We start from the raw sequence: 27,957 nt of genomic DNA on the forward strand, positions 1-27,957 counted from the left end.
TCAAGACCAATTTGTCATCGAGAACTTGTGTGTGGTAAGGTGCGGTTATGGGCCGGGACGACTACTAGAGAGGCACTTCTTACAATGCCGTTCTAGACGATTAATCTACGGTGCTTCTTTCATGGAGTCGAGTATCCATAAAATCTTGCATCTTCCTTACGTCTACCATGGTAGCCGAGTAGCGCTAGAAGTAAGATTTCACGGTGTGACGCTTACAGACCGTAAATCGCAAGATGAACGGAATTCGTTCTGCTATCTTAAATTAACCTGCGATCCAGGCCTTCCTTCATTCAACTAGCCGCCTACCATTCCCACATGATCCAGAGGGTATCTTGTACTTACAGTTCTTGGCTATCATGAGATGAGTCTTAGATAAACATGTTGTAAGGAGATCCCAAACTTACCTTGAACTTTTGCTACAGCTTTATTTGCGGTTTGGCTCGAGCTTCCCCCCTAACCTCTGGGCTTGCTGGGGGGATATAAGAAGTGGCAGTAGGTGGTAGGTCGGTTTGAAGCCGCGCTGGGAGCGTCTGGTGCTTTATAGCAAGTCTCTCCTTCTCTAGACCTGGAAGGCGTCCTAAATCATGATCAGGACAAGACAGACGGGAATTCCGATCCCTTGCGAGGTGAGTGCCAGCCAATGTTGTGGTGTCCCGGATAGTGGCCCGAAGAGTCAAAGAACAACACGAGCCACGATGCTGGAACCGTTCCAAAGCCGTCTGGTACCTGCTCCGGATCCATGGTTCCAATCAAAGAGGCGAGGATAAGCTTGAAGCTTGTCATTTCGTTTAAGCCTCCAACCGCAATCGCGTTCTCTCATTGGTCGAATAACCAGATGGTTGCCTAGCAGCGGTCGCTGTTGAGTCGGGAGACCTTGATTTCTTGATACCCCACTTCTCCACTACGCGTGAGTATTCCGTGGATCCGTGGGCCGGAGTTCGATCCTAGGGACGACCCCAGCTCGGACATGTTGTGACCTTGTAAGGGGTTGCATTCGTCATTTAGGATGGTGACGCAAAGCCGGCGGTCCCGTGTATGAGGGAGCCTCATGCATAAGCCTAAAGCGCCAAACCCTGAACGTAAAAGAGCCCAACACACTAACCAAGAAGAGTAGTGGTGACCCGGTGTGCTTAATCAAATACGCGAGCCGTAGCGAAGCCGCATTGGCTACTTTTAGCTACCTGAAACAGCATCATGCTTCACCTTAATTGAGGATGACCAATTTACCTTTTTGCTGTATCAGGGGTCAGTGACCAACCATGTAGGTCATATTGACTATGCGGAGTCACTGACCGCAGGAGTGAAGAGATAATCCACTCCGTACCATCACAACCTGGCTGGCCTCGGACGGTAAATTTCATGGCCCTCTACTGTCATTGTTAAACTTGGCGCAGACGGAACTAGGGCACCGGCACAGAGTAACAGGCGATAGTTGAAGGTCATTGGCATTGGTCGCATTTCTGTGGAACACGACAACTTGTACCCGCTTCTTGGCGGGGTTGTTGAAACCAATTAATAGCGGTGTCTAAGTATTCTTACGAAATTTACGGAATCCTTACGAATTTGACGGAATACAGACGGATTTTACGGAATTTATACGAGGTTCATTGATAGTAAGGATCGTCTATATTCCGTAAACCCATATGAATTCCATAGAATCTGTATGAATAATGATAAGGCGCCCCTGTTTAAAGTTTCTGACGCCTGCCGACATAGACTAATGAGACTCCCTTGGAGAGTGGGGGGGAAATCGTAACATTCTCCAACTTGTTCTGGTTGGGAAAAGGAGACAGGTAATATAATGAAGAATGTTACGATCTTGACTCACAAGATCTGCGCATGCTTGAGTCAAACAAGTGAGACAAACAAGGTCGAGTCCTAACGTACATAGTGCATGTAGATGGAAAACGAACCGTTGGCAAATTCGTCAATGCTGGAAATTTACTTATCACTGGGTAATAGATTAACAATAATCTTGAATAATAAAACAAATAAATAAACAAAAACAAACAAACAAACAAACAAACAATAATCTTGGTTCAGGGCTCTCAAATTTCTTTCCCCCTTTTCATGATTTGTCTACCCTTTTAGGCGAAAACTAGTCGACTAGCCTGTGGGCTACGGTACCGTCCACCGCCCCGCAGCGAAGTCAGTCATTTTCCCGATGTTCTTCTCTCCTACTGTGTTTGAACTGAGGTCGCCTCTCACCGTTTTGTGAGTAGTTCCAGACATCAGAGGTGGCGACGGAGATGTAACCCGGCAGGCGTGACAGCACGTACATGTATGCACCGCGGGCCAGACCTCAGGCCTGGCCACACTCGTCGACGCGTCGTACGACAGGTTTACGATGGCATATTCATCGAGTGCATTCCTGGGACAGTCTGGGATGTGTCGCACAAAGTCCAGCTGTCTTGTCGTAGATCCCTGTCGACGTTTGATTCTGTCACAGCCTCACTGAAGATTCTACGACAAATATTAAATCGTATACGCGTACGGGACGGTACGACGGATGTTATCGTTCTCATTTTGATAACACGGTCCCAACAGTGGTCAGCACTCAGCAACTCTATTTGGAACATGTATACATGTATATGTAAGAGTTCGAAGGGGGAGTTCAGCCATCGGTCCCAATAACCCCACATTAGAGAACCAACTGCACTCAATAAAAGTCGGGATACGGCCAAATGGTATATATGGCCTATATCCATTCGTTTCAGTGACCAGCCTCCGTTAGTGTTCATGTCATACGCATCTCAACCGCTAGATGACCTCCCTATCCCTGTGTTGCCGATGCTCCCTTAGGCATTACGAACGTACCTTTCAGTGTTCTTCATGCTAAGGAATTTTCTTTTAAAGACTGGAAGGAGTGGACACATTTTCTTGAACTAAATTTTCTTTGAATTTCTGGATTCTTTTAATTTCATACGGTACACCGTTCTCCTATATTCATTCAGTAGGATCGACAAATCTTCACATCTAACGGTTTGTTTAGAAAAACAACGACTCGTTTACAAAGAAGCACTTTGCGTGATTCATGCCCTGTGAGCTTATCTGGAATAGATAGGTAGTTGTAACCTCGCTAAGGCGAGTACTAGCCTAGTAGTCCCAACAACAAGGCCGCTCTCCCCAGAAATGTTTATGTCACGGTGAAGCCCGGAAACTCGGCTGATAAGCGAGGTTACAATAACAGGATCATGGCTTGTAGAGGGGAAGTGTCACGGCTTGTTGATATTGAGAGGAAGACACCAGTTTAGATACGCATCTCAGTGGTTCAAGTGACCACTACCGTTACATACGTTTGGTCGTGTCTTGCAAAATTGCTAATAACATACGTTATTACATTTACATGCCAACGCCAACGTCTGTTTGTCTAGGATATATCCATACACGAATGGTTTCATCATAGTATTTTTTCCTGTTGTCATTTCGTGTTTTTCTACCGAATTTTTGACATTTCTGGAAGTTTGTTGGAAAGTTTGTGAAAGTTTTGATCTGCCCGCCGATGTCTGCCACCTGTTGCGTCCCGCCAGGGGCATGATGGGAAACCCAAGTCACGTGATCAAAGGTGTGGTGGAAAATCCAATATGGCGCCTTCCTGCCTACCATAATAATGCATTCGGAGGACTTTGTCGTCATATCCTTCTCTATTTCCTTCTTCTGACGAACAATTTAGTATCACGATGTCACAGGCAGCAGTCAACACATCATCTCTACCCTTGGAGATCAGGGCCAAGCTGGCGGAACTGGAGCTAGAGCTCTCCGAAGGTAGGGTGTCAGCGATCGCCGATCGTTTTTTTTTTGCTGATCGCTCGGGCGGAAAGCGATTCTTGTTTGCCAACAAAACGGGCCCGTGTTCGCTACACATCGCAGTGTGTGTCGTGTGATCGTTCGTCATAAGCCGTATTCCATAGGGGTGTCTTTTAGTTTTTAAGCTAGCTCGAAGATAGCGAGGAATTTTGAAATGTTTTTGTTTTCCAAAATCGACAGGCCGGTCACTGTTTGTGAAATCGACCGGACCGGTAGACACAGTCTGTGCCGGTCGGAGAGTGATCATATTTGGGCCGCCGTATTTCCGGGGTTTGTGAGGGTGCCGACAGACTTTTTAGATTATCCCCAAGCTTTCTGGCTGGCTAGCGATGTCATCCCGCCAGACAGCGAACGCTTCCTGTTGTTCCCGTTCCATCCTTTTGCTATGTCTGTAGTAACTGTGCGAGGTTCTACCACACATACACAACCGTTAAGTCGGTTTGACAAATCGGGAATCTAGCAGAATATTCCCCCGTCTTTATCAATTTCCCGGCAGCTCACTTGTCGTTTCTGTGTACACCAAGTGGCTCTCCGTGGCAGGCGTACCAATGCGAGCCTTAACCTGCCATCGGCCCCGGTTAGATCAATACCTTCCCTTCGCCAGGCAAGACAAATTACAACACTGCCTCTGGGACGAACCAAAATTGCATGAATTAAACCATAAACACCCGACTATCCAGACATCTGCGGGCTCTCTCATGACCAAAAAAGGCAAAATTGGGACACAAACTAACCCCAGAGGCTGAGTCTGGTAGAATGTAGTCTACCGAGCTTAATTGGTTCGAGCTACTTAATCCAGATGTCAAGTGTAGTCTATTCATCTTCTTTGTAATCCTCACAATACAGTCCTTTTAATCTCTGGCTGTGCCCTCTTTTCTGATATAGTGTGGCCACATGATTTCTCCCTGAGTCCAATTGTTTGACCAATAGAGTTGACCCCAGCTGTGGACTGCTGTGTGCTGCTGTTTTTATTCCCAGGATCTCAGTTCTATAACAGGGCTCGAAATTTATTTTTGGCAATAGGTGCACCTAACCTAAAAATTTAGGTGTACAAAACAAATGGGTGCATAATGCAAGATAAAGTGTACCTTGGCATACATACTAACCCTACATAAATATCTAGGTGCACCGGTGTAAAATAATAGGTGCACAGCTTCATTTTGGGTGTTCAAAAGTGCACATGCACCCATTGTGTTATCATCAGAGAGAGAGCTCTAAATCCACAGCTATTCCAGGTTTTGAGGCCGAGGCATGCATTAACTGGATTGAGTCGGATTGTCTGGTCGGATTACTGCACTTGATACGCTCAAGATCAATACAGTATTCAACCCTTCCTCTCCACCAGGGCCTTACAGCCACCGCTCCACAAAAGAAACCATCGAAATGTGCTGTGTGATTTGTAGAGACCCACAATGTATGTTTTTGAGCCATGTTGGCGGACCCTTACGCCCCTAGGGGATTCCAATTTCTGCTCATTGTCGGGACCAAGGCTATACGGTTTAGTGCTTAACCTAATTTTCTTTTGTATGTGGGCTCAAGTCCAGCATAATGCTTTTCCTATAAAGCTTAGAAATCCAAGGTCAATGTTACTGATACTGTGATACCACCGGCTTGAATACAGTCAGTTTAATCATGATTGTAATCAGTGCTCTGCATATTGTGTTTTATTTCCCACATGACATGAACATTTTTGAAGTTCAGTGATGTATAGTAGGGGTGATATCATAGCATGACATGACTGGTGTGTCATGGTGCGTATGGTACCAACGGAATGTCGGACGGATTAATGTCAGATTCTTCCATCACTGATGGGTTTACACTAGGTCCGCCCAGGGTCTAGCGAGCATCTATGGTATGGGGGACCGTTGCGTTCAAATTCAAACACTAGCCAGAACAAGCAAATTGGGATGGATCACTTATTCATAAATGCCGTTGCCAAGCACCCATGGGGTTCATTATGCGTAAAATTCCACAAACGTTCTGAAGTGATCATAATGCCATTTCGTAATTCAGGAGCAGAAATGGGTGGATCTATGCAAAATTGATGATGAAATATAAATGACATGCTAATGTCAGTAATGATATTTCAATATTTTTCTTTTATTGAAACAGAAAATATCAGGACAGAAGCAATGATACGATTAATATCAAATAGAATATTCCCTTTGGAATCTACCAATTTTTAACATTTAAATCCATTGATTAAAATATCCTAGTATGCAGTATGCTCTTTCTTTTTCATATTTTCAAAACCTATAAAAAGGTGATAGAAAAGACTAACAACAATTCTGATTTGGATGTTTCCTGTATCTGGGATATGGTAATGCTTAATTGGTATATCATGGTGTGTAATATGAATCCTGCTATTCTTTTCCATAATTAGCCTTATCAACAACTGATGTTAATCTCCCATGATACAGTGACAAGCTATCAAGAGCCAATTAGCAAGCAGAAGAAAGGGGGTGGTCTTAATTAGATGGGTCCCAAAATAGAAGGAAAATAGTCAAATTTACTCATGTTTCTAAAAGTGCAGGTCAACACCAAGAAATTGTATAGTGTTTTAGCAACGGTGGGCCAGATCAATTGAACTTGTTGGTTCTCAGATTGAACTGAACTGAACTGGAATATCAACCTGGGTTTTGTTGAAGACCAAGGTCACATTCAAGACTTCCAGTCCTCTGTTTTCATGTTGTCCTCTTGCTTGATTTCTAATTTCTCGCAAACCAATTAAATTATGATGTGGCCCCAGCATTTGGTATCAAAGAAAGTTAACATTTGATGAAAATGTAAAAAGCTCTACTGATGTAGCTGCATGTATGTTGAAGTTTTGGTATGTAGCTTGGGATTTTTGAAAGTCTGTATCTTTCTGCAGGTTTGTATTTGTGCACTGGCTTGTGTAGAAACAGCTTTGTTTGGTGCTAGAAATGACCAGGGCACGCCGTGGGCCCCTTATAAGGCCTCTGACTGTTTAGCTCCAGGCTAGTGCCTGTTTTCCATTTGTTACATACAAGCCACCAAACCAGGCACGGTTTACAAGGCCAGCTGATTTATGGTAGACTTATCTCTTCCAAATGGTGTGACAACAGTCTACAAGAATGCAGCCTTCAAAATCCCTCCAATAAGCTGTGCTAACCCCGGCATGTGACAAATTTGACATCCCTGTAATGCTGTACACTTGACGAGGATTGTATTTAGTGTACTAGAATTACAAACAGTTGACCTTTGTATTTCATACGCCCTACTCCACTCCCTTGATATCGGCCATGCTTTTGTAGAAATTGGCTGGTATTAGATTTTGTTACGAGGGCCATTTGAGGTCCCAGAAAGTTATGAAAAACTATTATGACTCTTATTTCAGTGTTTCTAGGTTCAGTATATACTGTATTAGGTCGCTGTGGTAAAACCTTGGCTTTAGATTCTATATGCCAATTAACATTTTAACACCCTTCCTGCTGAGGTTCTATTTGTACACCCAAATGTGTATCCTTCACAGCAGAACTCAGTAGGGAGTGGGTTAAGTTGCACTCAATTTGCTTGAGGAAAAGATTAGGCCCCTTGGCAGTATCAGCTTGTTTTGCTTGTGTATAAGATCACTATCTAATCACCCTAATTAGGCCTGCTTAATTTCTAGTATTGCACAGCTTATTTGCATAAATACTACTCAAGTTACAAGCGTGAGAAAATCTGGTTTCTGAATTTCTCCATATTTTGTGCATTTGTACAATGTAGACAGTAGAAAAGGATTGTAGGAAGTGCCGTAGTATGTTCGGGAATGTTTGTAGTCTTTTGTTATGTGGTCTGTCTAGGAGAGACAAGTTGGTAAACATACAAGTGACTCAGCTAAGTCACAGCCTGTGACCCATGAATGGACGTTTGAGCAAAGCCAATTTGTCCCTTTGTTGACACTAAAAGAAGTGAAGAACTGACTCATGCAGTTTTTTTGTTCTCTTGTTTGTAACTGACTGGGAAACAAACAAACTGGAAGTTGTATTATAGTCACGGAAAAATTTATCACATTTCGGTGAAGTTATAGATCTAGGGGGTGTAGTTTGTTTTGTTGAAAACATGATGAAAAGACTGAAACATATGCATTCAAAGATACAGATTGTTAGTAAAACCTGTTCAAGTGACCACCTCCACAATGAGACGCATGTATGACCACCTGGCCACTTTTTGTGACCATTTGAATAATTGTTTCCCCATTGACACAAGCATAAAAAATTCTGTTTGTAGTGACACCTGTCCACAGGATTTTCTTCTTGGGCAGTTTTGACTAGAATGCAAAGGAAAGGTACAAAATACTTGCAAACAAGGAATTACATTGTTGTGGGCAATCATGACAATAGGATGTCCAGTAGACAGGTGCTGTAGTCTCCTGAAGTCCTTCCTGACAGGTATTGAGTCATAACGTTATTCCTGTCGCTCATGTTTGTGTTTGTTCTGGGTGTAACTCTACAACAGGTACCGACAGGTGCGCAGGAAATTGACAGCATTGTGTAAGACAGGGGAAGGAAAATTAGCACTGTCACTGAAGAAGACCTTACGTCATCTTCTACTCATGTGAGGCATTACTAAAGACAAATAATACACGCATACTGTAAAATCGTTTATTTTTGCAGGGACTTGATTTTGTAGTGGAAGGGGAAAGGAAGTTTTCAGTGTTTTAAGTTTTGAAACAATTCTGTCGCACAGTAGTAGATGCATTAGAAATACATATTTGTGGTGTTTTAGATTTGCAGAGGGGAGGTGTATTTCTGTTTCCAATATCAATATTTGTTTGTTTTCTCAGGTAAACCAATGCACACTTTGTAGGTGAGGTGAAAAAATAAGTGGTCGAAAAAAGCACACAACTAAAGAACAGCATGTAAACAAAGAATAGGTTTCTGTTCGAAATCAATATTCCGCAATGTTAGTAACTTGTTGATTAGAACTGGAAAAAATCCTCTGAGTCTGTCTATTTTGTGGCTCATGTTTGACTAAGAATAAGTAAGAGTCTGACCATTCTAATATCCTTCAAGTTCAAGGGTATTCTGTTTGGAAAAAGATTCCAATTTAGTTGAATTACGACAGAAACTATTTCCCTTCGACAGGATTTCAATGTTTTGTGAAATTTTTGCGCTACAAGGAAAGTTCGAGCTTGCAAAAGCTCTTGTGACCATTGCACGCAACACTTGCAGAGCACACACAGTAAGAACTGTGCTGAAGTGTATGTGACTACGGTAGAGTGATATCTGTGTGAGGCTTGACTCTCGTCACTGGTGCATGGAGCTCAGCTGTTTGTTCTGACATGCTGAAACGCCACTATGGCCTGACTTAGGACACAACAAGTAAACAATCTGTGTTACAGTCATGCAAGCATGTATGTCTCATCTTGGGTTAAATGTAGTGAATAGGTCACTAGTAATACTTTGTTTCTATGTGTAGGTGGTAGAGAGTACAGAGTCTTTGTTTTTGGTTTTCGGTTCGTCTGTTAATGTTGATGTGTGTCCGTAGTTATTTGAATACACTGGAAGTAGAGTGGTAGGAAGCGAACGGGAAGAAGGCTGCGAAGGTCAGACTTGCCTGAATTGCAGGAAGTACAGGTCTGAGGTGGTATAACTAGTCGGCATAGTCTAAAGTACAGGGCAACTTGCATTTGAAGACTGGTAAGTTGTTTCAAAGACAAACATTATCAGATCTGGTTGCCTAAGGATTCTTTGTAATCCTAACTCCTATTTCAAACAGTGAAGTTACAGCAGTAGAAGCGCCAGCTGGCAAAATTCCACATATCACTTGTCCAGAGTACCCACACACGAACAGCCCTTGGCCTTGGGCTAGGAATGTAGTGTTTGTTTTGGGAGCTGTTGTGTCAGGATGGCCAACTTGAATGGAGAACCTGTATCCATTCATGTACAGCTGGCCCCCTATTGTCTGTATTGTACAGACCAGGATAGGTTGTCTACACCACCAAACACTACTTACAAAATGTAGCCTTTTTTGTTGAGCACAGGATTTAAAACAACAATGTAGTGTGGTAACTGTTTATTTTCAGTAGTTATGTTATATTGCAGCTGGTTATGATTATTTGAATGATCAACTCAAGATCAAGCAAAGTATTGTATTAAATCATTTGTAATATAATTTACCATGTTTTGAGTGTTATTTTATATGCATGTTCATGTAACTATCATTAACTTGGGACCAGAAGGCTATTATGTAATCCAAAGATGATTTTAGCAACATTCAAATGCTTCATTTCAAAAATGGTAATGTCAAAAAACAGTTCTTATTGTGAGAAGGCTTCAAGCTGTGTAAAACCTCTTGACCTTGTATCATATGCTCCATTTAGCACATGTTGTTTTTGTTGTTGTTGTAAATCCTGGACACTTGGTGTTGTCACTTGCCCTTGGTATTGTTACATTGAATAAAACATGAGGCTGTAATAGTCAATGATTTGAAAATATGTGAATTGTTTTTATTCCAAAGTTCATTCCTGCAGTTGTCCATTGTGTCATTCCAGAAGTATGCAGAGGGTTGGTACATTATACATGTATGAATAGTAAGTTCCGACAGTTACAAAGGCAATTGAGAAGTCTCTTAGAAGCAAGGTCTCCAGCTTTAACTTCACTACATGAAAGTTTAAGTATTTTCCTTCCCACTCACTGTTTGGGTGCCCATATTATAGTTTTTTGTTGTTATAAATCTGTTATTTTAAGCTTACGAAAATAAATTTTCTTCAAATTCAGTTTCATGTTATGGACTTCAGATTTTTTGGACGGATTGAGTGAAATCTTGTCCGTCACAACAAAACATTCCATCCTGTGACGGGAGGACCTATATCCTGGAGACAGCCCTGCTTAGAAAAAAGACAGGATTTTACAAATCACAATCTGTCAAGTTTCCTTCTTTGGAAAATGCATTATGACAAAACTAAAGCTGAAATAAGAGTTGACATATGACCAATCAGGTGCATCTCCTGACCTAACATATCTGCTGGTTTCTCCCTTACATGAGTGACCTTGATTGACAGGTGAGGTGGTGAGAAATGTTTGACCCAGTAGAAGACAGGTCAGACTCTCCAGGGGGAGTGCAGACCTGCATGTATTCTCTGTATAGCCTCCCGATCCCTAGCAGGCTTCAATCAGGCCTGTACATTATGTATACTCAACATAGCCTTCGTAACAGGCTTCATTCAGGTCTATGAATTATTTTAACTTCAATTTAAGTTTAGCTTAGTCTCCCTTGGAGGGTCCTTCAATGTTTTGATCTTTCCAAATTTCTATGTATCCTTTTCTGAATGGTCAAATGTTCAGGAAACTGGTATACTGGTAGACTAAGGGCACCCTATTACTTGTATGATTTTTCAAACGATATACAGAATGGTTTTAATCATTTATTGACTTGTCTGATTATTTGCCATTCAGTGATAGAATATGGTTATATCATGATTACTCAGTGTAACGAAATGCTGATATATTATTATATCTATCCAGCATATTCAGTTACGTGGTAGCCTTGAATTTTCCATTGATGATATGAAAGGTGGTGTAAATTTTGCAGTTTTCGGAAATAGAGACGAGATGTGAAGAAAGAACTAAGGTCTTAAAACCTAATGGTATTTCTCTCTCACCGTAAAAATAAAGCGAGAAATATGGCGCTGCAGTGGGGTTTCTAGGGCATTGCTAGTACTGTGGTGAATCCTGTTGGTAATGCTCTACTTCTACTTAGTGCTTTCCGCAGGGAACTTTATGTGCAGGAAAATGACTTTAGGCACTGTGTGACTGATTATTTTGATAAGATACTCACTACTCAGTTTTCTTTGGAACCAAGCCAGTTTGCAATCAGTGATATATTGTGGGAATACAGTGTAGTGTATTGAAAAATGAAATTTGTAAACATGTTTAATTTATGAAGTCTACCATAGCCAGAAAGTATTATGCATCATGCATGTATAATTTGCTAAAAAATGAACTGTTTCAAATGAGTGGTAACAATGGGTATAATGATCTTTTGTCTTTGTAATGTTGGTGGATTGTCATCACAATAATTGTCATTGTAATGACTCTATTAAGAGTCTGTCTTTCCTAAGGACAAAAGCTACACGCATTTGTGAACAAAAGCTACACGCATTTGTGTTCATGAAACAATTATTGACTTATTGTATTGAGTCTTGTTTGATAGCTATTTTAGTTATTATCATGTATATCAGTTGTTAAAATGAAATGATTCATTATTACAGCTACTGCTCTTTGAAAGTAGAACCCTCCCCCTCTATATCTCGGGCATTCCCTATGTTAATTTTTAAAACCACCTCTAACCCCCACCCTTTACATCTATGATTCAGCCCTTGTTTTTCTCTTGTTCGTAATGAGTCAACGTCTATTTCCATCTTTTGTGTGAACCCTAAAAAAACAAGAAGTATTAACATAGATCTAACATCCCTGGTTTCAGTCAAGTTTTAATTGCCTGGCACCAACATGTGAAGTAATTTGTTTGCTATGAGTATGACAGAATATGACTCATACTGAACAAGTATGAGAACTCAGGTTAATTGAATGCCAAAATTGCTGACAGTCAACTGACTAGGCTAATTTTAAAGGTCACTGACCCAGAATGACCCCAAATTCCACGCCCTAATTGTATGAATGACCTCATTAGAAAATGGTTCTGAGAACACCAAGAGATGTCCATCCTTGTACATAATTGATTCAACCAGGAGTGTAATATCCTAGTTTACTTGGTGATATGTTATAACATTGTCCTTACGATTATTATACTTTTGTGTCAGACGTTTTAGATGTCAAATTTTCTGATTCTAACAATAAGAAGATTTCATCATGAAAGGTTTGAATGCACAATCATGAAAGTTTTAAAAAAACTGTATGCTTATGATTTCAATGTTGAGAGAAATATTCAGTGCCAGATTGCCCTGGCTTATTATTGATGATGCCCAAGAGTCAAAATCATTGTTTCATATATACATGTAGGTACCCTGCCATCAATGGTGGCACTAAGCTAGAGCATCAGTATTCTGGAAGGGTTTGTAACTATAATCCATAATTTTCATTCCTTCCTTGCAATGATATGCCAGGAAATTAACAAAAATTCATAGAAAGGATATAACAAAGACACAGCTGTGGACTATGATGTAATTTTAGCTTCATTACAGTCAAATTTTGTATCCTGCTCCTTTTGAATTTGAGATTGTGGCATCTCCCATTTTGATAAACAGAATTTTTGCTAGATTCGTATGTATGTAATGAACGATTGTCAGAATTAATATTCATGTAGACAAATAGAAGGATTTGTAGAAGGGATTTTCACCTAAGAAAATATGTCAAGTCAGTATATTTATAATAATTCACATTGTGCAAGGACAACCCACCAACATCTAGAGAAGCGATCCTTTGTGGGCTGCCCCAGAACAATATTTTTTATCTGGTGCTATCATATGTATCCATTTATATCCCTATAGGGTATATAGCAATGAGCTGGAATGAAGAATTAACATAATCAAAGCATTATGAAAGATATTTATATGAATTAGGCAGTCAATTTTATGGATGTATGAGTTTTAGGGGCGGCAGCCATGTGGAATTGATAAATGACATATTGATATTATCAGGACGTCAAAATGTGTGTGTGTATAAACTGTGTATGTGTGCATGTTTGTATGCATGCGTGCGTGTGTGTGTTAGTTTGTGTATGCATGTGTGTGTGCAAATGGATTTCAGAATGTTCGGTGTACTTTGCCATTCACTCCTGGAATATCCTGATAATCTATATTTCGTATCACAATGCAAGGTAACCTCATATGCAGCAGTGGTATTTCTCTTGCTCAGCTTTGATCTATTATTTACGAACTGCCCCTGCGATTTTAGTCATTTCTTGCTGTGTCAGCCAGGTGTATTGCATTCAAGATACAGTTACAGTACATATGATTATGAATGCCCACCTACAATGTAATTTGTGAATTAGTGTACATAGATACTAGTAATGCCTTTACTAAACGTTTTAGGTATTTTATATAGCAATATCTTTGACTACAAGGAGGTGGGTCCAACCATTGCCTCATTGTACAACGAAATAAAAGGGCAGCAAGAGGAATTGATGTAAAACCTGCTCAAAGCACTTTTAGACAGTTGTAGACAGGTGGATTTTAGAAGAGATTACCTCGGATACTTGGGGAGTGTAAATTTGCAAATCATGATGAACAAATCATGCTCCCAACTTTCCGTCCACTAGACAAATTCACTACCACAGTGCTGAATCATACAGTACTCAGTCATACAAAGTCACCATCTGTGCTACTATATATTCTTGTTGATATACAACAGCACCAAAATGAATGGTGTTGACAAGGTCTTGGTCCCCCTCTACTCTCTAATACAATTGTGATGCAACATTGGGTAGATTGGCTTACATGATACCACTTTCATTTGTCTCTGGTTCCATATTGTGTCCAGACAGTTTATTAGGCCATGGACGGGCGTATCATATTTAATAACATCAGTTATTGATCTCCGATTCTTCGGTCAGTTCTTGTAAAGGTTATTGCAGGTCCTTTTAGTTTTAGCAGTTGATGTTTAAGTTGACTTATTATTGAAGATAATGTAGTTTACCTAGAGTTATGCTGGGCTTTAAGTGATATCTTTGATAGAAAGGTATTGATTTAAGTTTCAAGAAAATAAAGATGAATTCCACGCAGTAAAATGACTGTCATATGCTATAATATACATGAATTCTAATAGCTATAATATATATTTGTTCATGTACACCAATGTTCATTGTTATTGCAAAGATGTGAATTAGATTAAAAGCAAGTAGAATTACTAGAAATTGTCATTTTTTGCAAAAAAGGAATGCTGACTTAGAGTTTGATTTTACTACATGTACAATTATTTGATATGATATATAATAAAACAATGCTATGATTTCTTTTTGGTGAATATTCTACCTGCCCTGACTATAATGATAGCAGGGGGTAGCCAATCTAGATTGGCAGATATACTGTGGAACAGACATGAATTATAATGTTGAGAAAGATCAGTATCGACAGATGAAATCCTATGACGCATTATGGGGAGGATATGTGTGTCAGGCTAGACAAAACAAGGTTTAGGTCCTGAGCTCTTGGCTGAGAATCAGTCTATACACAAATGTGTCAATTTAAAAGTCATTGACGATGATAGGATTTCTTTACAATACTTGAGAGAGATTTTGATATAAAGCTATGGTATAAAATCTATCAATTTGAAACAAAGACAGATCACTAATACATTTGGGACATTGAATATGGATGGAGAGTTATGGTAAAAATCACATGTATTTGATGATTGATAATGCATAAGCACATATGAATGAATTTGTAGATGCAAATACCAGTAGCTATTTTGGCTGTTCTCATTATTGTAGCGTCATGTTTTTCTAATGATTACTATTCATCTACACGAGTGATGCTGTATAGAAATTTTTAGGAAAATATTGATCACAATATGAATACTCAAAGTCAAAATCCAAGTGAAGTAATTGCATTTTTCTTTAATTGTTCCTTATCTTGGATGACCTTGAATATTTGGAAAGGTCATAGATATGAAGGTGGAATTTCCCCATCTATGCTAGTGTGTTCACTTGGATAGACCCCCTAGGCTGCACCTGTCAACGCTACTACCAAGGGACAACCCCCTGGTGGGAGGGGTCAGGCAAGGGTTAGGGTAGTAAAGCCATAGATACAGCCATAGATACAGTAACTGCAAATTCATTTATATATTTATTTTGGTTTTATTTTGCTGGAGGAGGAAAAAATGAGGTTTTTGCAGTGTTTTCAATTTGCAGTTGTTGTAGAATAGTTACGTATTAGCGATTCATTGTAACGAATTCTTGGCTAAAAGGTCACTGTGAAAACTGCAAAAATAAAACCGCTGCAAAAGTTTCAAGAATTACAGTGTCATAGAAATATCATGGATAGTTGAGTGATTGTACAATAGATCTCAGTGTATTTAGAATTTTTACAAGTGTTATAATTCATGACCAAGGGTTATAATTTTGGTCATCGACTATGATATGATTTTCTTTGGCGAATCCCTATAACTTTGTGTAAGAAATTAATTATCCATACGTAGCTTCATGACTGAGTTATGAATTTGATCAGATAACGAACCAATGACCATTCTGTGGAGGTGATTGTAATAAAAATTCTGTTGTCGTCCGTTCGGTTGCTGCCCTGGACGTTTCCCAAGCCCAGGCGTGTAATTGGACGTGTTGGTAGAAATATTCACCCCTCCTTCAACCTTCGCTGGGAATATATTAGGTATTACTTCATTCCCCAGTGGACACCACATATATGTTGGGGTGCCAGCAAGGGGTTTGGTGTTAGGGCTGCTTTAAGTAGCTTCAGCTATTAATATTTATTGCAACGATATTAGTAATGTGCTACATTTGTAGATCTTTTATAAATTGATGCCTTGATTTGGAATACAATGAAATAAAAATGAAATTGAATGTAATTTGGTTCAAGCTTCAGTGAATAAACCGTAATTCTATAGGATTGCTTGATCAAGTGAGTAACTAATATTAGATTGAAATAATAAATAAGTAGTTAAAGCTATAGCAATTTGTTTAATTGGTTCTCTGACATTTTCTAGCAAAAATTTCAAGATGAAAATAGAGTGCTAGGAGTAGGAGGAAAACTGAGTATATTCACTCCCTGACCCTGTGAACCAAGACATAGACTTTCCCCTCTGAATCTGGTTTCATTTTCCAGTTCCCTAACAGTGCCTGACAGTGCCTGACAAGGATCTGTCTGTTAAAATTGTGAAATTATATTCAGAGGCTCAGATGTACAATGTAGATGTAGTCCAACCCAGCCCCATTATGTGAAACCATATCACACCCAGTGGACACATTCATTTGACTGTGGTCTCTGCACTGCAGTTTATTTACGTCTTTGTACGGTCGTTTGCGGACTGTAAAATAGTCCTTTGACTTTATTGTCTGTTGCAGAGTTTTAGTGGTAATCACAGTTAAGCTGGTAGTTTACATGTATTGGGGCTATGGAGATGGAGAAGATGTCTAGGCCCCAGCAATTTATTTTATCGGTTCCTGAAAATTATGAAAAAAAATCAAAACAGCGGTCCAGGAAAATGGAAATCTTAATTTATTTTATAAGATGAAACCAAAGTTCAGACTCTCCACTCTGTCATGTAAATTTTCCAGTCCAGAATCATTTTTCTTTTATCCGAGAAGCAACATATTGAATTCATGTGGCCTGTATGTACAAATGTAAGGTAGGGAATTTCGAACAAGGTAAGATTTTACAAGTGAAGTTATAAATGAGTGATAAGCTTCTTGATATACAAGGCGTGGCACTGCATATAACTCGGGTTATATGTCAGCACTTTATTGATTATACAGAAAGACAAAACCAAAGAGCAAAGATGTGTGCCATATTGAAATGAATAGGTTTGCCTCTGGGTGAACATATGAAATGATACTGATTGATTGAATGATTTCGATGTCTGCCCTTTTCAAGTGCAGGAATCAGAAGTTTAATATGCATCCTTGCTATCGACACCTATTTGTTTTCCGTTTTTGTCTGGCTCCATACCAAAATGTGTGAGTGTACCTTGGAACCCCTTGTAACTATATTTCTCCACATTTGATTTTAAAATCAAAGAGGTGAAATTCACATTTTAGAAAATAGAACTACGAACTGTGTCTCCATTATTACTACTAGTATATAACTTTGTCACATTTATCGGACTTTTTTAGCACTGCCAAAAATATATTTAGATGTCCTTAGATAAAGTTGATGGCATCCACCACAAAATAAAGCGTCCAACGAAGCCATTACGCTTGTCTTATGGGAACGCTAATGGAGGAAATTGTCAAACTAGAATCTTGCCCCCCATGCTGATTTTAGCCTTGGGACAGCCTCACATTGTCTTGTAAATTAGAGGTTGTTCCATGCTGTATTAAAAGGCCAGTCTGATAATTAATAAGGAGAGGAACACTGAGGATTATGTAGGAGTGATACAATACCTGCTAATGACTGCAATTATGTAGGGGCAAGTAGTTGACCTAGTTCTTAATTAGGAGGAGTTTTGGGGTGAAATCTTTGAAATGTGATGGACAAAACTTGTCAATGGAAAAACTTTTGTGACCCCTTTATTATCATACCCTAAATCATGATGATTATATGTTATATACTCGTTCCTCTATATCCTACTATGCAAATGACAGTTTTCACACAGTATTATCACAGTGGGTTATGGACAAAAATAACGGAAGTAACTATTAGTGAGAAATAAATACAAATTTACATACTTAGGGCAACCACACTTAATACTGGTAGAGATACATATGTGGGGTACCTATATACATGTATCTCTGTATTATGGCATAGCTACTGTAAATTTATTCAAGTTCTTAGCACTTCAAATTTCATGGCAATGTGAAAGTCAAGAATGTGTAGTTCCTCGGATTTGCGGTTGAAACGGTAGTCGACAATGAAAAACACCTAGCAAATGTGTGCGGGTGTGATAAGTTTGTAGTGAGAAGTCACAGCGAAAATACATGAACATAAAAACACCACAAATGTTTGAAGATTTTTACAGTATTTTCTATCATGGTTTTCTAGCAGGGGTCATCTATGTATGTAGGCCAGTGGAAACATGGTGTGTGTATTCAGCACTAAATGTCTAATTAGGCAGCCCAGCACAGATGGTGTATGGAGACCTTCTGTACAGCAGCTGTATGCTAATGTTTAGGCCATACTAAACTTTACATTGTTTTTAGATACCATCACGTTAACTGCTAAGAAAGAGAAAACAAGCCTTCAACTTTTGGGTCACCTTCCATCCTATGTTGACATTCAAGGTCACAGAATACATTCCTGTTTCGTATTTCTCTGTTGCGCCCTTCTATGATTACAACCTTCGAAGGGTCTAGTTAGTAACTTTGTGATGTTTAACTTTACAAATGCTCATAGGCAAAATAATGTGTTCTGCAACCTCAATCAAATACTACCCATCATGCATCTGTCCTGGTCAGGTCATGTGATCTTCCTAAGGTCCATATGGTACCAGCTGATGTTGAGATATGATAAAACCAATAACTGATGTTTTCTATCTTATCATGGTATATGGCCTGAGGAATTCTTCCTCAGCTTCAGCTATCAATTGTGATACACAATGTTTTAAACATGAGTCTTTTCCGCCAGGCATTTTTGAGAAAACGATTTGGGTCCAGATAAGCGGCAAAACTAATTAGACGAAGACGGTTTGAAATTTATTGCAAGAATTTCAGCCAAGGGGGCTTGCAGAAATGCCCAGTGGACGAGACATCGGGGAATAATTAGCTTGATGATTTATGAATTATGACGTGTTGAGGTCTGATATGATTTTTGTTCTCTGGGGCAAAAGTTGTCCCATTGACACGTATAAGAGTCGAGGTACCAACAAATCCATGCAAAGTAGACCATGCATTATATTTACCTCAGTGAAGGAGGTACAGCTTGTGTGGAAGTATTGCAGTTGATTGTGTCTGTGTGTTTGCAGCTATCACTCAAGATACCTTTGAATTTTGATGCATTCGTATGTACTTTGGCATGTTGTCTGCTAGTATGAGCTAGATTATGCACATTGGTTTTGGTCACCGTAGCAGTATTTCTAGATAATGTAATATTACAGAGCGACACCCCTATCTTAGAGGTGTGGCACAGTCCACAGCTGGCACCAGTAAGCTGGGCCAATTACCTAATCTCCAAGCAGATGTTAGGCTCCGCTACACGCATTGCTACCATGCCTTAGTTTAATAATACTGCCTAGTAAGTAGTGTTACAATGAACAACTACCTGGACATAACTTGAAACAGGTTTTAAGGAAATTGTTATTCCTGGTAAAGAGGGTTAGCCTGAGTACCAACCTCCGTAGTGACCGCTGGCTCAAAAGAATTCGCTTGCTAACCACGGAGTCTGACCCTGCGCGTATCCGTCACGGCTGTCTCATTATCACGTAATGAGGGGAATTCGAGCTGCGTTCGGTGCCATTTTTCGTTCCAAGGTGTCTCTATTGCCCTGTTCGGGTCCAGTTTTGAAAGAATCGCCATGGCAACAGTTCTTAGAACCTACCCGTTACGAAGAACAGTGTGGCATGGGGAGGAGCTTAGACGAATGGGGCCAATCAGCGAGCTCGTTCAAAATCGAAACGAATATCTGACTAACAGCCGTGACGGATACGCGCAGGGTCAGACTCCGTGGTTAGCAAGCGAATTCTTTTGAGCCAGCGGTCACTACGGAGGTTGGTACTCAGGCTAAAAGAGGGTATCAAACACCTTAGCCCACACCGCAAACACCATAATTATTTCACGGAGGCTTGTTGAGTCTTATTTTTGCTGATTTTATCGCAGAGCCCAAAGGCCAGATTTGATAACATTCCAGTGTGGTCTGACTGTGGTATGCACAGTCACCCCTAAGCATGTCGGGATTTCAACGTCCCATTATCCCAGGGATATATCACTGCTGTGTACGTGCAGGCTGTATGCCTTGATGCACAACCGCTTCACTACACAATCTGTATTCCTCCCTCCTTCCCATCCTAACTACCCCTCATCGCAGGTCCCCTGGCACAGAGGTTCATCCTTCTGCAGCCGATAACCAAATTTGGAAACCAGGAAAATCCCCTGCAGGAAGGAGTGTTTATTTGCTGTAAGGCTTGAAAATCGTCACCCTATCACATGTCGTTTAAGCAAAAAAAATGGGAAAAAGACAGCTTTACACTTATCTTAAAAGGCAAGAGCTTAACATGTATAATGTATTGTAATTCAGTCAGGGTTGTACCCATCCCTCCATCTGGGGATGAAAATTTGTTTGTTTGGAGGGAAAAAAATTAACCTCACCCTTTTAAAAAGTCTGAATTTCATGACATGACATTGATGAAAATGTATTGCCGTAAGCTTAGGATATCAGATTTAACAACAAAAATTAACTATATTGGCTCCCAAACAATGCTGAAGGAAAAACAAAATTAAGCTGGAGACAGGCCAGATTCAGTTAAACACATTGTCTCAGAGCACCTGATATGTACATGAAGTCGTACCAAATCAAAACAGACAATTTCCAGTCTGCAAATTGAAGCTCTTGCAAGCTGACATATCTCCAGACCTGCATGTGTCACATTAAGATATTAATCTCATTAATAAAAGCCTGAATGTGAGATTGAAGTGCGGTATGTGTCACATTGGTCCCATCTTGTTATTCCTCAGAGCTGAATGTATGGTAAAATGATGACTTGATAAATTGCTTGTTCAACCAGGCTGTGTAACAAGTTGTACCACTGTGCTCAGCGATATGTGTCAGAATCTATATAACATCCAAATTGATGTTTATATCATTACTGTGGGCAATGATATATAAATGGAGGATCCAGTATGGTTAGATGCCTGTTTTTGGATGATCAGCAGTGTGGTTACACATTCAAATTGAAGTGTTCAAAGGCTCATCACATTTATTATGTAAAGACAACGCCAACCTATTGTTGCTCAAAGATATCAAGCTCAATTATGTTCATGCAAATTTGATTCTGACTTCTTTTGGAATGCATTTTTATAATATTGGAATATATTTGGAGCATGCTAGCAAAGCTTTTTTCACTTAGGTTGAAATTCACAACACTAGCTGGTGTGATATGCTTAAGGTCGGTTATACAGGCTATATAGATACAGATACAGATAATACATGTGTATGTGCCAATTTTTTTTTCAATGATTTTTTGTCTTTGAAAAAAATGTTAATGTTTGACCCTTGATTAAACTTGCACAATACAAAATAGACGAGTCTAAAGACAGCTATAATCCTTATGTCAATTCAGATACAGGTTTAGGTTACACTTCAGACTCATTCTCAGTCACTGGTGAAAGAAAGTGGATGCTATCTGAAATGTCAGACTCTTTAGAGAAGTTATCCAGTTGTAAAAATCCAAAGGGGCGAGTACGCCGCTCCCGGGGTTCGAACTCACGCCGATCCCAATCCGCACGGCTTGGGAATTCAACACGCTAACCACTAGGCTAAAAGGTTCGGACAAGTTAGACTGGTCAGTTAGTGGAGGTTGATCCCCACTGTTACACAGTTGCTGGATATATTTTGTATTATGTGCTTTTCTAACTTGATGTCTAACCTTCATCGACATTGATTCAACTTGCTGATTTCCTTCCAGGTGACATAACCCAGAAAGGTTTTGAGAAGAAGAGGGCGCGGCTCCTGGCTCCGTACGCACAGCAACAGCAGCAGCAACAGCAGAGGCAGGAACAGCTGCGACAGGAGCTGCAGAGACAGCAGCACCAGAACCAGCAGAGGCAGCAGCAGCAGAGACAGTCAGGACAGCAGGGCAGACATGCTGGTGAGCCACAGATTTATCTATCACATTTATTGTTATATCTTAAAGGCTCATTCTGTAAGATTAGAACAATTCAGAAAGTAGAACCAGTAGAGACACGGGCAGTCAGGACAGCAGGGCAGACATGCTGGTGAGCCACACAGCATATTTATCACTCACTCACTCACTCACTCACTCACTCACTCACTCACTCACTCACTCACTCACTCACCCCTTCGAGCTCCCTTGGAATCTTCCATGACTAGTTGTCTCCATAATTCTCTGTCATCCATCGCTGTAGGAAGTTGTGCTAAACTGTTGTTTATCACAAATATGTCACTTATCATTTATCGTATTTATCACATCTATTCCTATATCTTAAAGGCCCACTTTATAAGATTAGGACAATACAGAAAGTCCCATTTTTTTACACAGGATCAGCCTTATAGCATTGCAATATTCAGGGAGAGAAGTTGCAACATCATTGCACCATAGAAACATGTTTAAAGCTGTGATCTTCCAACCAATACAAGCCTACTTATGGCTGACTACAATGTATCATTTTTGTTATTCTGACTGACTGACTGACTGACTGATTGAATGAATGAATGAAATAAAAAAATGGAATAGTCCAAGGGCACTATCCAGCAGTGCCACCTAGTGTATACATGATGTACTACAGTCTGTTGAGATGCTGATCACATCCAAATGCCAAAAAGAAACCATTCAGTAATCATTCTAAAAACAGCAAAGGTTATCTTTTTGCGACTGGTAAGAAATAGTCTTTTTATTGTTTATTGCAGATTTCGATGTTGTGACTGTTTTGAAATCGAATCATTAGCCCCTCATTGAACAATCTATTTTCTATCTGAGACAGTCTTGGTGCAGAACATGGGGAAAAAACGGATAGTGAGTGTTAGTGAGTCTTTCAACAGAACATCAACACCTATATGAAAGGGAATTTGGCCAATACTTTTGCCCTATTTCTCCTTTGCTTATTGATTTTTTGCTCCGTCTAGTCAATTCTTCAAACTCACATCAAATCTCATGCTGTACAGGTAATCAAATTATCATGGACTAAAAATACCCATCTATTCCCTCATGCTTACCATAATAGCGATGCAGTTTTAAAGGTTGATGTATTTGGTTTGAGAGAGTCAGCAATAGAGAATAAGTCAGCAAAATGACATCATACATTTGTAGATCATGTGGTATAATGTGAAACAGCAGAATAGCTTTGATAATAAGTCAACTTGTGAATTGCAAACAAGCAAAGCTGCTATTAAAACACTACTGGAAAAACTAGAAAATATTTCCTTTTTAGAACTAAAAGTAACACATTAAATTTCAAAACACACATCAGGTAGTCCTGAAATTGCTCTCTTGTGAAAAATTATGTGCTGAAATGTAGGGCAACAACATAAAAGTGATTTACACTAGTTAAGAGTCACAGGAAATGTATTCTGTAGTTATAAATTTCTTGGCTACTTTTTATTTCTCTGAGCTTGATATTTAATGACATTTTGTGAAAGGTGTTGGGAAGCGATAAGAATGCTAATTTCTGTGTGATACTATGGAACAGATGACCCATTTACTGGGACATGGTTGTGCCGAGTATTTATACTCCATTGATTCAGAAGTGGCTGTCACACCTTAACCTTAATACAGCTATAAATTTGGACATGAAGGTGGCTCGGAAAGCATTATGTGTGATATAATACGTTTATTAAGATTAGTCATCCAGGACAGAATTGTAATATTTTAGTTAAGTCTAAACCACTGGACATATGTTTGAGAATTACAATTGTTTCAAATGCCATCTGGCATTGTTCATCAGTGAAATTGAAATGATTTTTTTTCTGAATTCTGTATGCCATTGAAACGTTTATAATTCTCAAACATTTGTCCAGTGGTTTAGACTAAATTGAAATATTATCATTATGTATAAATATGAACATTTGTACTTGTCAAGATAACAGAAGGATTTCAAGATGGCTGCCAAGGTCATGCAGATGTAGAGTTCCTCCTGATGTCTGGCATGTGTCTGACTTCCTATAACTATGCTAATGAATCAGTATAGAGGAGACTATCATATCCCTTACATGGATAATCTGGACCAGTGGTTTAGTGTGGGAGGGGAATATTAGGTTATCATGATGGTTACTCAGCTGGAGGGATGTTCCATTTCAAAATTGGAGGAGTAGCATTTTCTTGTGACCATCTCCTTTTTATTAAAATCTTGTGTTACGGTCTATGTTTCCATTCTAAATTTCATAAAACATGAAAAGGAGAAGAAATTGTTACCTTTTATAATTTTCGTATAGTTTCTTGAAATCAATTCTTAAAGAATATGGCATCCATATCATTTACCTACAAATTAGTACAATTCACCTTTTCAGACCTGGACTTTTTGGCTATTGCAGCCTCACTCTGTAATGAAATTTAGTGCGTTAAAAAGGGAAATACAAAAACATGTGATAGAGAAGTAGAAAATTAGAGTAATATGACACTGCAAAGTATTTTATCCTAGATTGTACAATTTTCTTGCTGACTGGACTAAACATCAACATGTATTTCTCTAGCTTTATTCTGTTATACAATGTAAAGAGTCTGTCACACAAGTTCTGCAGTCTGTATGTTAAGATTGACAGTGCCTACCTCAGGGCATACTTGCCTGGGAGCTAACTATGGGCTAACTGTGACAGGAATGGCCATCGAGATGTTTCCCAGTTGTTAGGGCCGGCTTAGATATGTCAGACATGACCCATGATGTAGGCAGGGGTTAGAGGTCACCACTGGCTTGTCTGGTTCAAAGATGGCAGACTGCACACAAGTTGAAGTTCATCGCTTGTGATACACAGGAAAATGTTGTCTTGCTTAGGTGAGAATCTTTTCCTGCAAAGCTACCATTATGCATAGTCTGCTACAACTGTTTTAGAAAGATTGTGAGTTTAGAAATATGTTGTTAGAATACATTTCTGAAATGTCGGCGGTTCTGAATGTTATGCTTCCATTTGTAGCCAGTTGAATTCGTAGGTGCTTCACATAAAACCTGCACGGCTACAAAATCTTTCTTTAGCTTCGTAGCTCAGTGTGCGTATGTATGTATGTCATGGGGCCATTGCAGGATTCTCTGTAGGGCATGGTGTAAAAGATTTCTCTTCACATAAACGTCTGTGGTGCAGCGAGGCTTATTTTATAGTACACGTGAGGTCTCGGGGATGGGGACAATAAATCGAACGTTCTTGTATCAGTGACTGCTGAAGATAATGGTATCATGTGAGAGGTTACATGTACCTCACAGGGAGAGCTGGTAGAGAAGGGGAGATAATACCGCTGGCCGACGCCCATATTCTGCACTTGGCCCCCGGCCAGTTGTTCTTTCCATAGTCTATTCTTGTGCGACAAAGTCAATACCAGGAGCTGCTCTTACATACTTGTAACTAGCTACAAAATCTGGCTTGATGCTTGGGCTGTCCTGATAGGGGTAGCATCAGTATTTGTCAGTATAAGGAAGGAATGCTTAAAAAGCAAGGAGCATGGATGGATCATGTTCTTGTGGACTATTCCAATTTTTAATCTGAAAAAGGGGGTGGTTTAGAATTTTGGACCCCTTTATTTCATTACGACGTCGTGATGTTTTCTTGACATTCATTTAGTTAACCTGATATTGATATTGTGTATAGTAGTAATTTGAAAATTGAAAAAGAACATAGACTGCTATTTGAACCTCTGAAAGATAACGGAATTCAATTAGACGTGATTTTGTTTATAATTGTGTAAATATTGAAGCCATTAATAGTTCAGTTCAAGAATGCTGTCACACATAGAAAATAAGACGTACTTTGTTAACAAAATGAAATTGTGCATAGAGAGTGTGACAGTATTTTGAAGAAAAAGAGGTAAGCATTTTAAGCTATGCTGTAGACCACACAAAGCTACATATAGCTGTAGCATGTTCTAAATGGAACTCCTATGAAACAGAAGCTGGTGAGAAAACTATGATATGAAATGGTGATACCATTGAGGTGCTGTGTGTTATACGGGGTCAATGTTACATATGTGCATAACATCACATACACAGCTTTGAAATGGTATTCAACTTTAAACTGGTCAGGACCTACCCACACCCACTACAAATTGTAGACATTCAGACAACGTTTTGAGTTATATTGCCTACAAATGGATCCAACAACTGTGCTGAAAATATGATATCCATGGCAGATATAATAATAAAAGAATGATACAGGATGTTTAGTTGCAGTACTGCCACTAGGGGGCCCAAAAATTATCATGATAATCCTTCTATATTTTATCAAGTTGTGCTGCTCAACTATGAAGACAAACCCACCATTACAAATACACAAAGCCACAAATGCTACCAAGAACATTCTTTACAAATGTACTACAGAAAATAATAGCATAGGACAGAGTAACTAGTACATTATTAACTCTTGTTCAGTCACAATATTCAGCTCATTAAATTCCATGTTCCATTTTTTCCAGGTTCAGGTAGTTCCGGTAGTGGCCATGGCAACGAGCGCCAGTCCCAGGCGCAGCGGCGGCGGGACAGACGCCGTGGTCGCCACGATCATCGGGACGAGAGATACCGATCAGGTGAGTCAAGGGCGGAACCTTTATGTGATGGCGCTCCTGAAATATTCAGTTGTGGGATTCCCAGTCTTTGCGGAAGAGTCTAATTATTTATGGCTGCTATTTTCAGAAGGACCGGGTCACATGAACATTGGGGCTTACGGTATTCTTGCATTTTGTATTTTGCTTTCTTTTTTGTTCCTGCAGCAAGACCATGTCAACATTTTTATCTTTTCCTTATTGTAACATAAGTACAACTTGTGGAAGAAAGCTAGCTAGAGGGATCTGGAAAGGAGAGATTTGTGTGAGTTTGACATCGTTGTTCAGCATTTTCTACTTTCTTTTATAGTTTCAAAGGAAGTCTGATGCTTGTTTGGAGTTCAGGTTCCTGTTTCTAAGCTGGCTTGTGGAAGGCATTTGTGGAATTGTTGATAGAGATGTTTTACTGTCACCTGCAGTACAACAGGCAGGTGCTAGAAGTCTCTCTTAATTTTAGTGACTGTTTGCCTCAGAGTAGTGTACATGAAGTGATCCAAAGAATAAAATGGTGGCCCAGTTGGTTTAGTAGTGTTATTGTTTGAGTTGGAATCCTGCCACTTTGTATGTTCTGCTTGTGTTGGGCTTCTTGGTTGACGGCTACTGCTTACTTTTCAAGTTCAACTGTCCTTGCCCTTACTTAAGGGATGCACCAATTTGACTTCGGTGTAAGAAGAGGGGATGTGAAGTTGAAACTATTGTTACAATTTTTCAACATTCCAAATTCATCAGTTTTAACATTGTGCCTTCAACATAAGGTATCCTGACTTGGTTGACAGTGTTGCTATCAACCCCTCTGAAAGTTGCATGCCCTTATGTTATGGTTTTCCTTGAATGATGTATCAAAAAAAAGGTCTGTGCATATGTCTAAAAGCATTCCTCTCTCAGCTGTTGCCCATAATGATTTTTCACCCTTGTATCAACACTTCTTAGTTAAACTGAAACCAGTCCCCAGGCACGTTTCTGTACATCTGAAAGTCGCCTTTTTGAATGAAGGCATCAAAGAACTTTTAATTGGAAACACAAGAATCAGTAGGGAGAACTTCCCTCCCGACCTTGTTTAACAGGGCTCCGGGCAAAATTACAGATTGTTACAATGTGCTGAAATGTAAGTCATTAAAGTTCAACCCCAAAATAATGTTAAGCTGTTCTGAAAAGTTTTGCACTCCAA

General features: G+C 39.6%; 2 protein-coding genes across 12 annotated transcripts in view; one reads left to right on the plus strand and one right to left on the minus strand.

Annotated features, from left to right (window-relative positions):
* LOC136420369 (uncharacterized) overlaps positions 1–670 on the minus strand; it is a 32,464-nt gene extending 31,794 nt beyond the window's left edge. The window contains exon 1 of the mRNA XM_066407241.1: positions 405–670. The gene's annotated coding sequence lies outside the window, so the exon portion shown is untranslated. The remainder of the gene's footprint in view (positions 1–404) is intronic.
* A 2,881-nt stretch (positions 671–3,551) lies between these two features.
* Positions 3,552–27,957, plus strand: part of LOC136420553 (disco-interacting protein 2 homolog C-like) — a 63,586-nt gene continuing 39,180 nt past the window's right edge. For 7 of the 11 annotated variants that reach the window (XM_066407514.1, XM_066407517.1, XM_066407511.1 and 4 more), the window contains exons 1-3: positions 3,553–3,765; positions 21,999–22,181; positions 26,664–26,774. In XM_066407514.1, the coding sequence (XP_066263611.1) occupies positions 3,681–3,765; positions 21,999–22,181; positions 26,664–26,774 (379 nt within the window). In that variant the 5' untranslated portion in view covers positions 3,553–3,680. Of the gene's footprint in view, positions 3,766–21,998; positions 22,182–25,007; positions 25,039–26,663; positions 26,775–27,957 lie in introns of those variants that run through there. The other 4 variants (XM_066407510.1, XM_066407515.1, XM_066407512.1 and 1 more) reach the window with 2 other exon arrangements.

Source organism: Branchiostoma lanceolatum, chromosome 15 (genome assembly GCF_035083965.1).
Source record: "Branchiostoma lanceolatum isolate klBraLanc5 chromosome 15, klBraLanc5.hap2, whole genome shotgun sequence".
Classification (NCBI taxonomy): domain Eukaryota; kingdom Metazoa; phylum Chordata; class Leptocardii; order Amphioxiformes; family Branchiostomatidae; genus Branchiostoma; species Branchiostoma lanceolatum.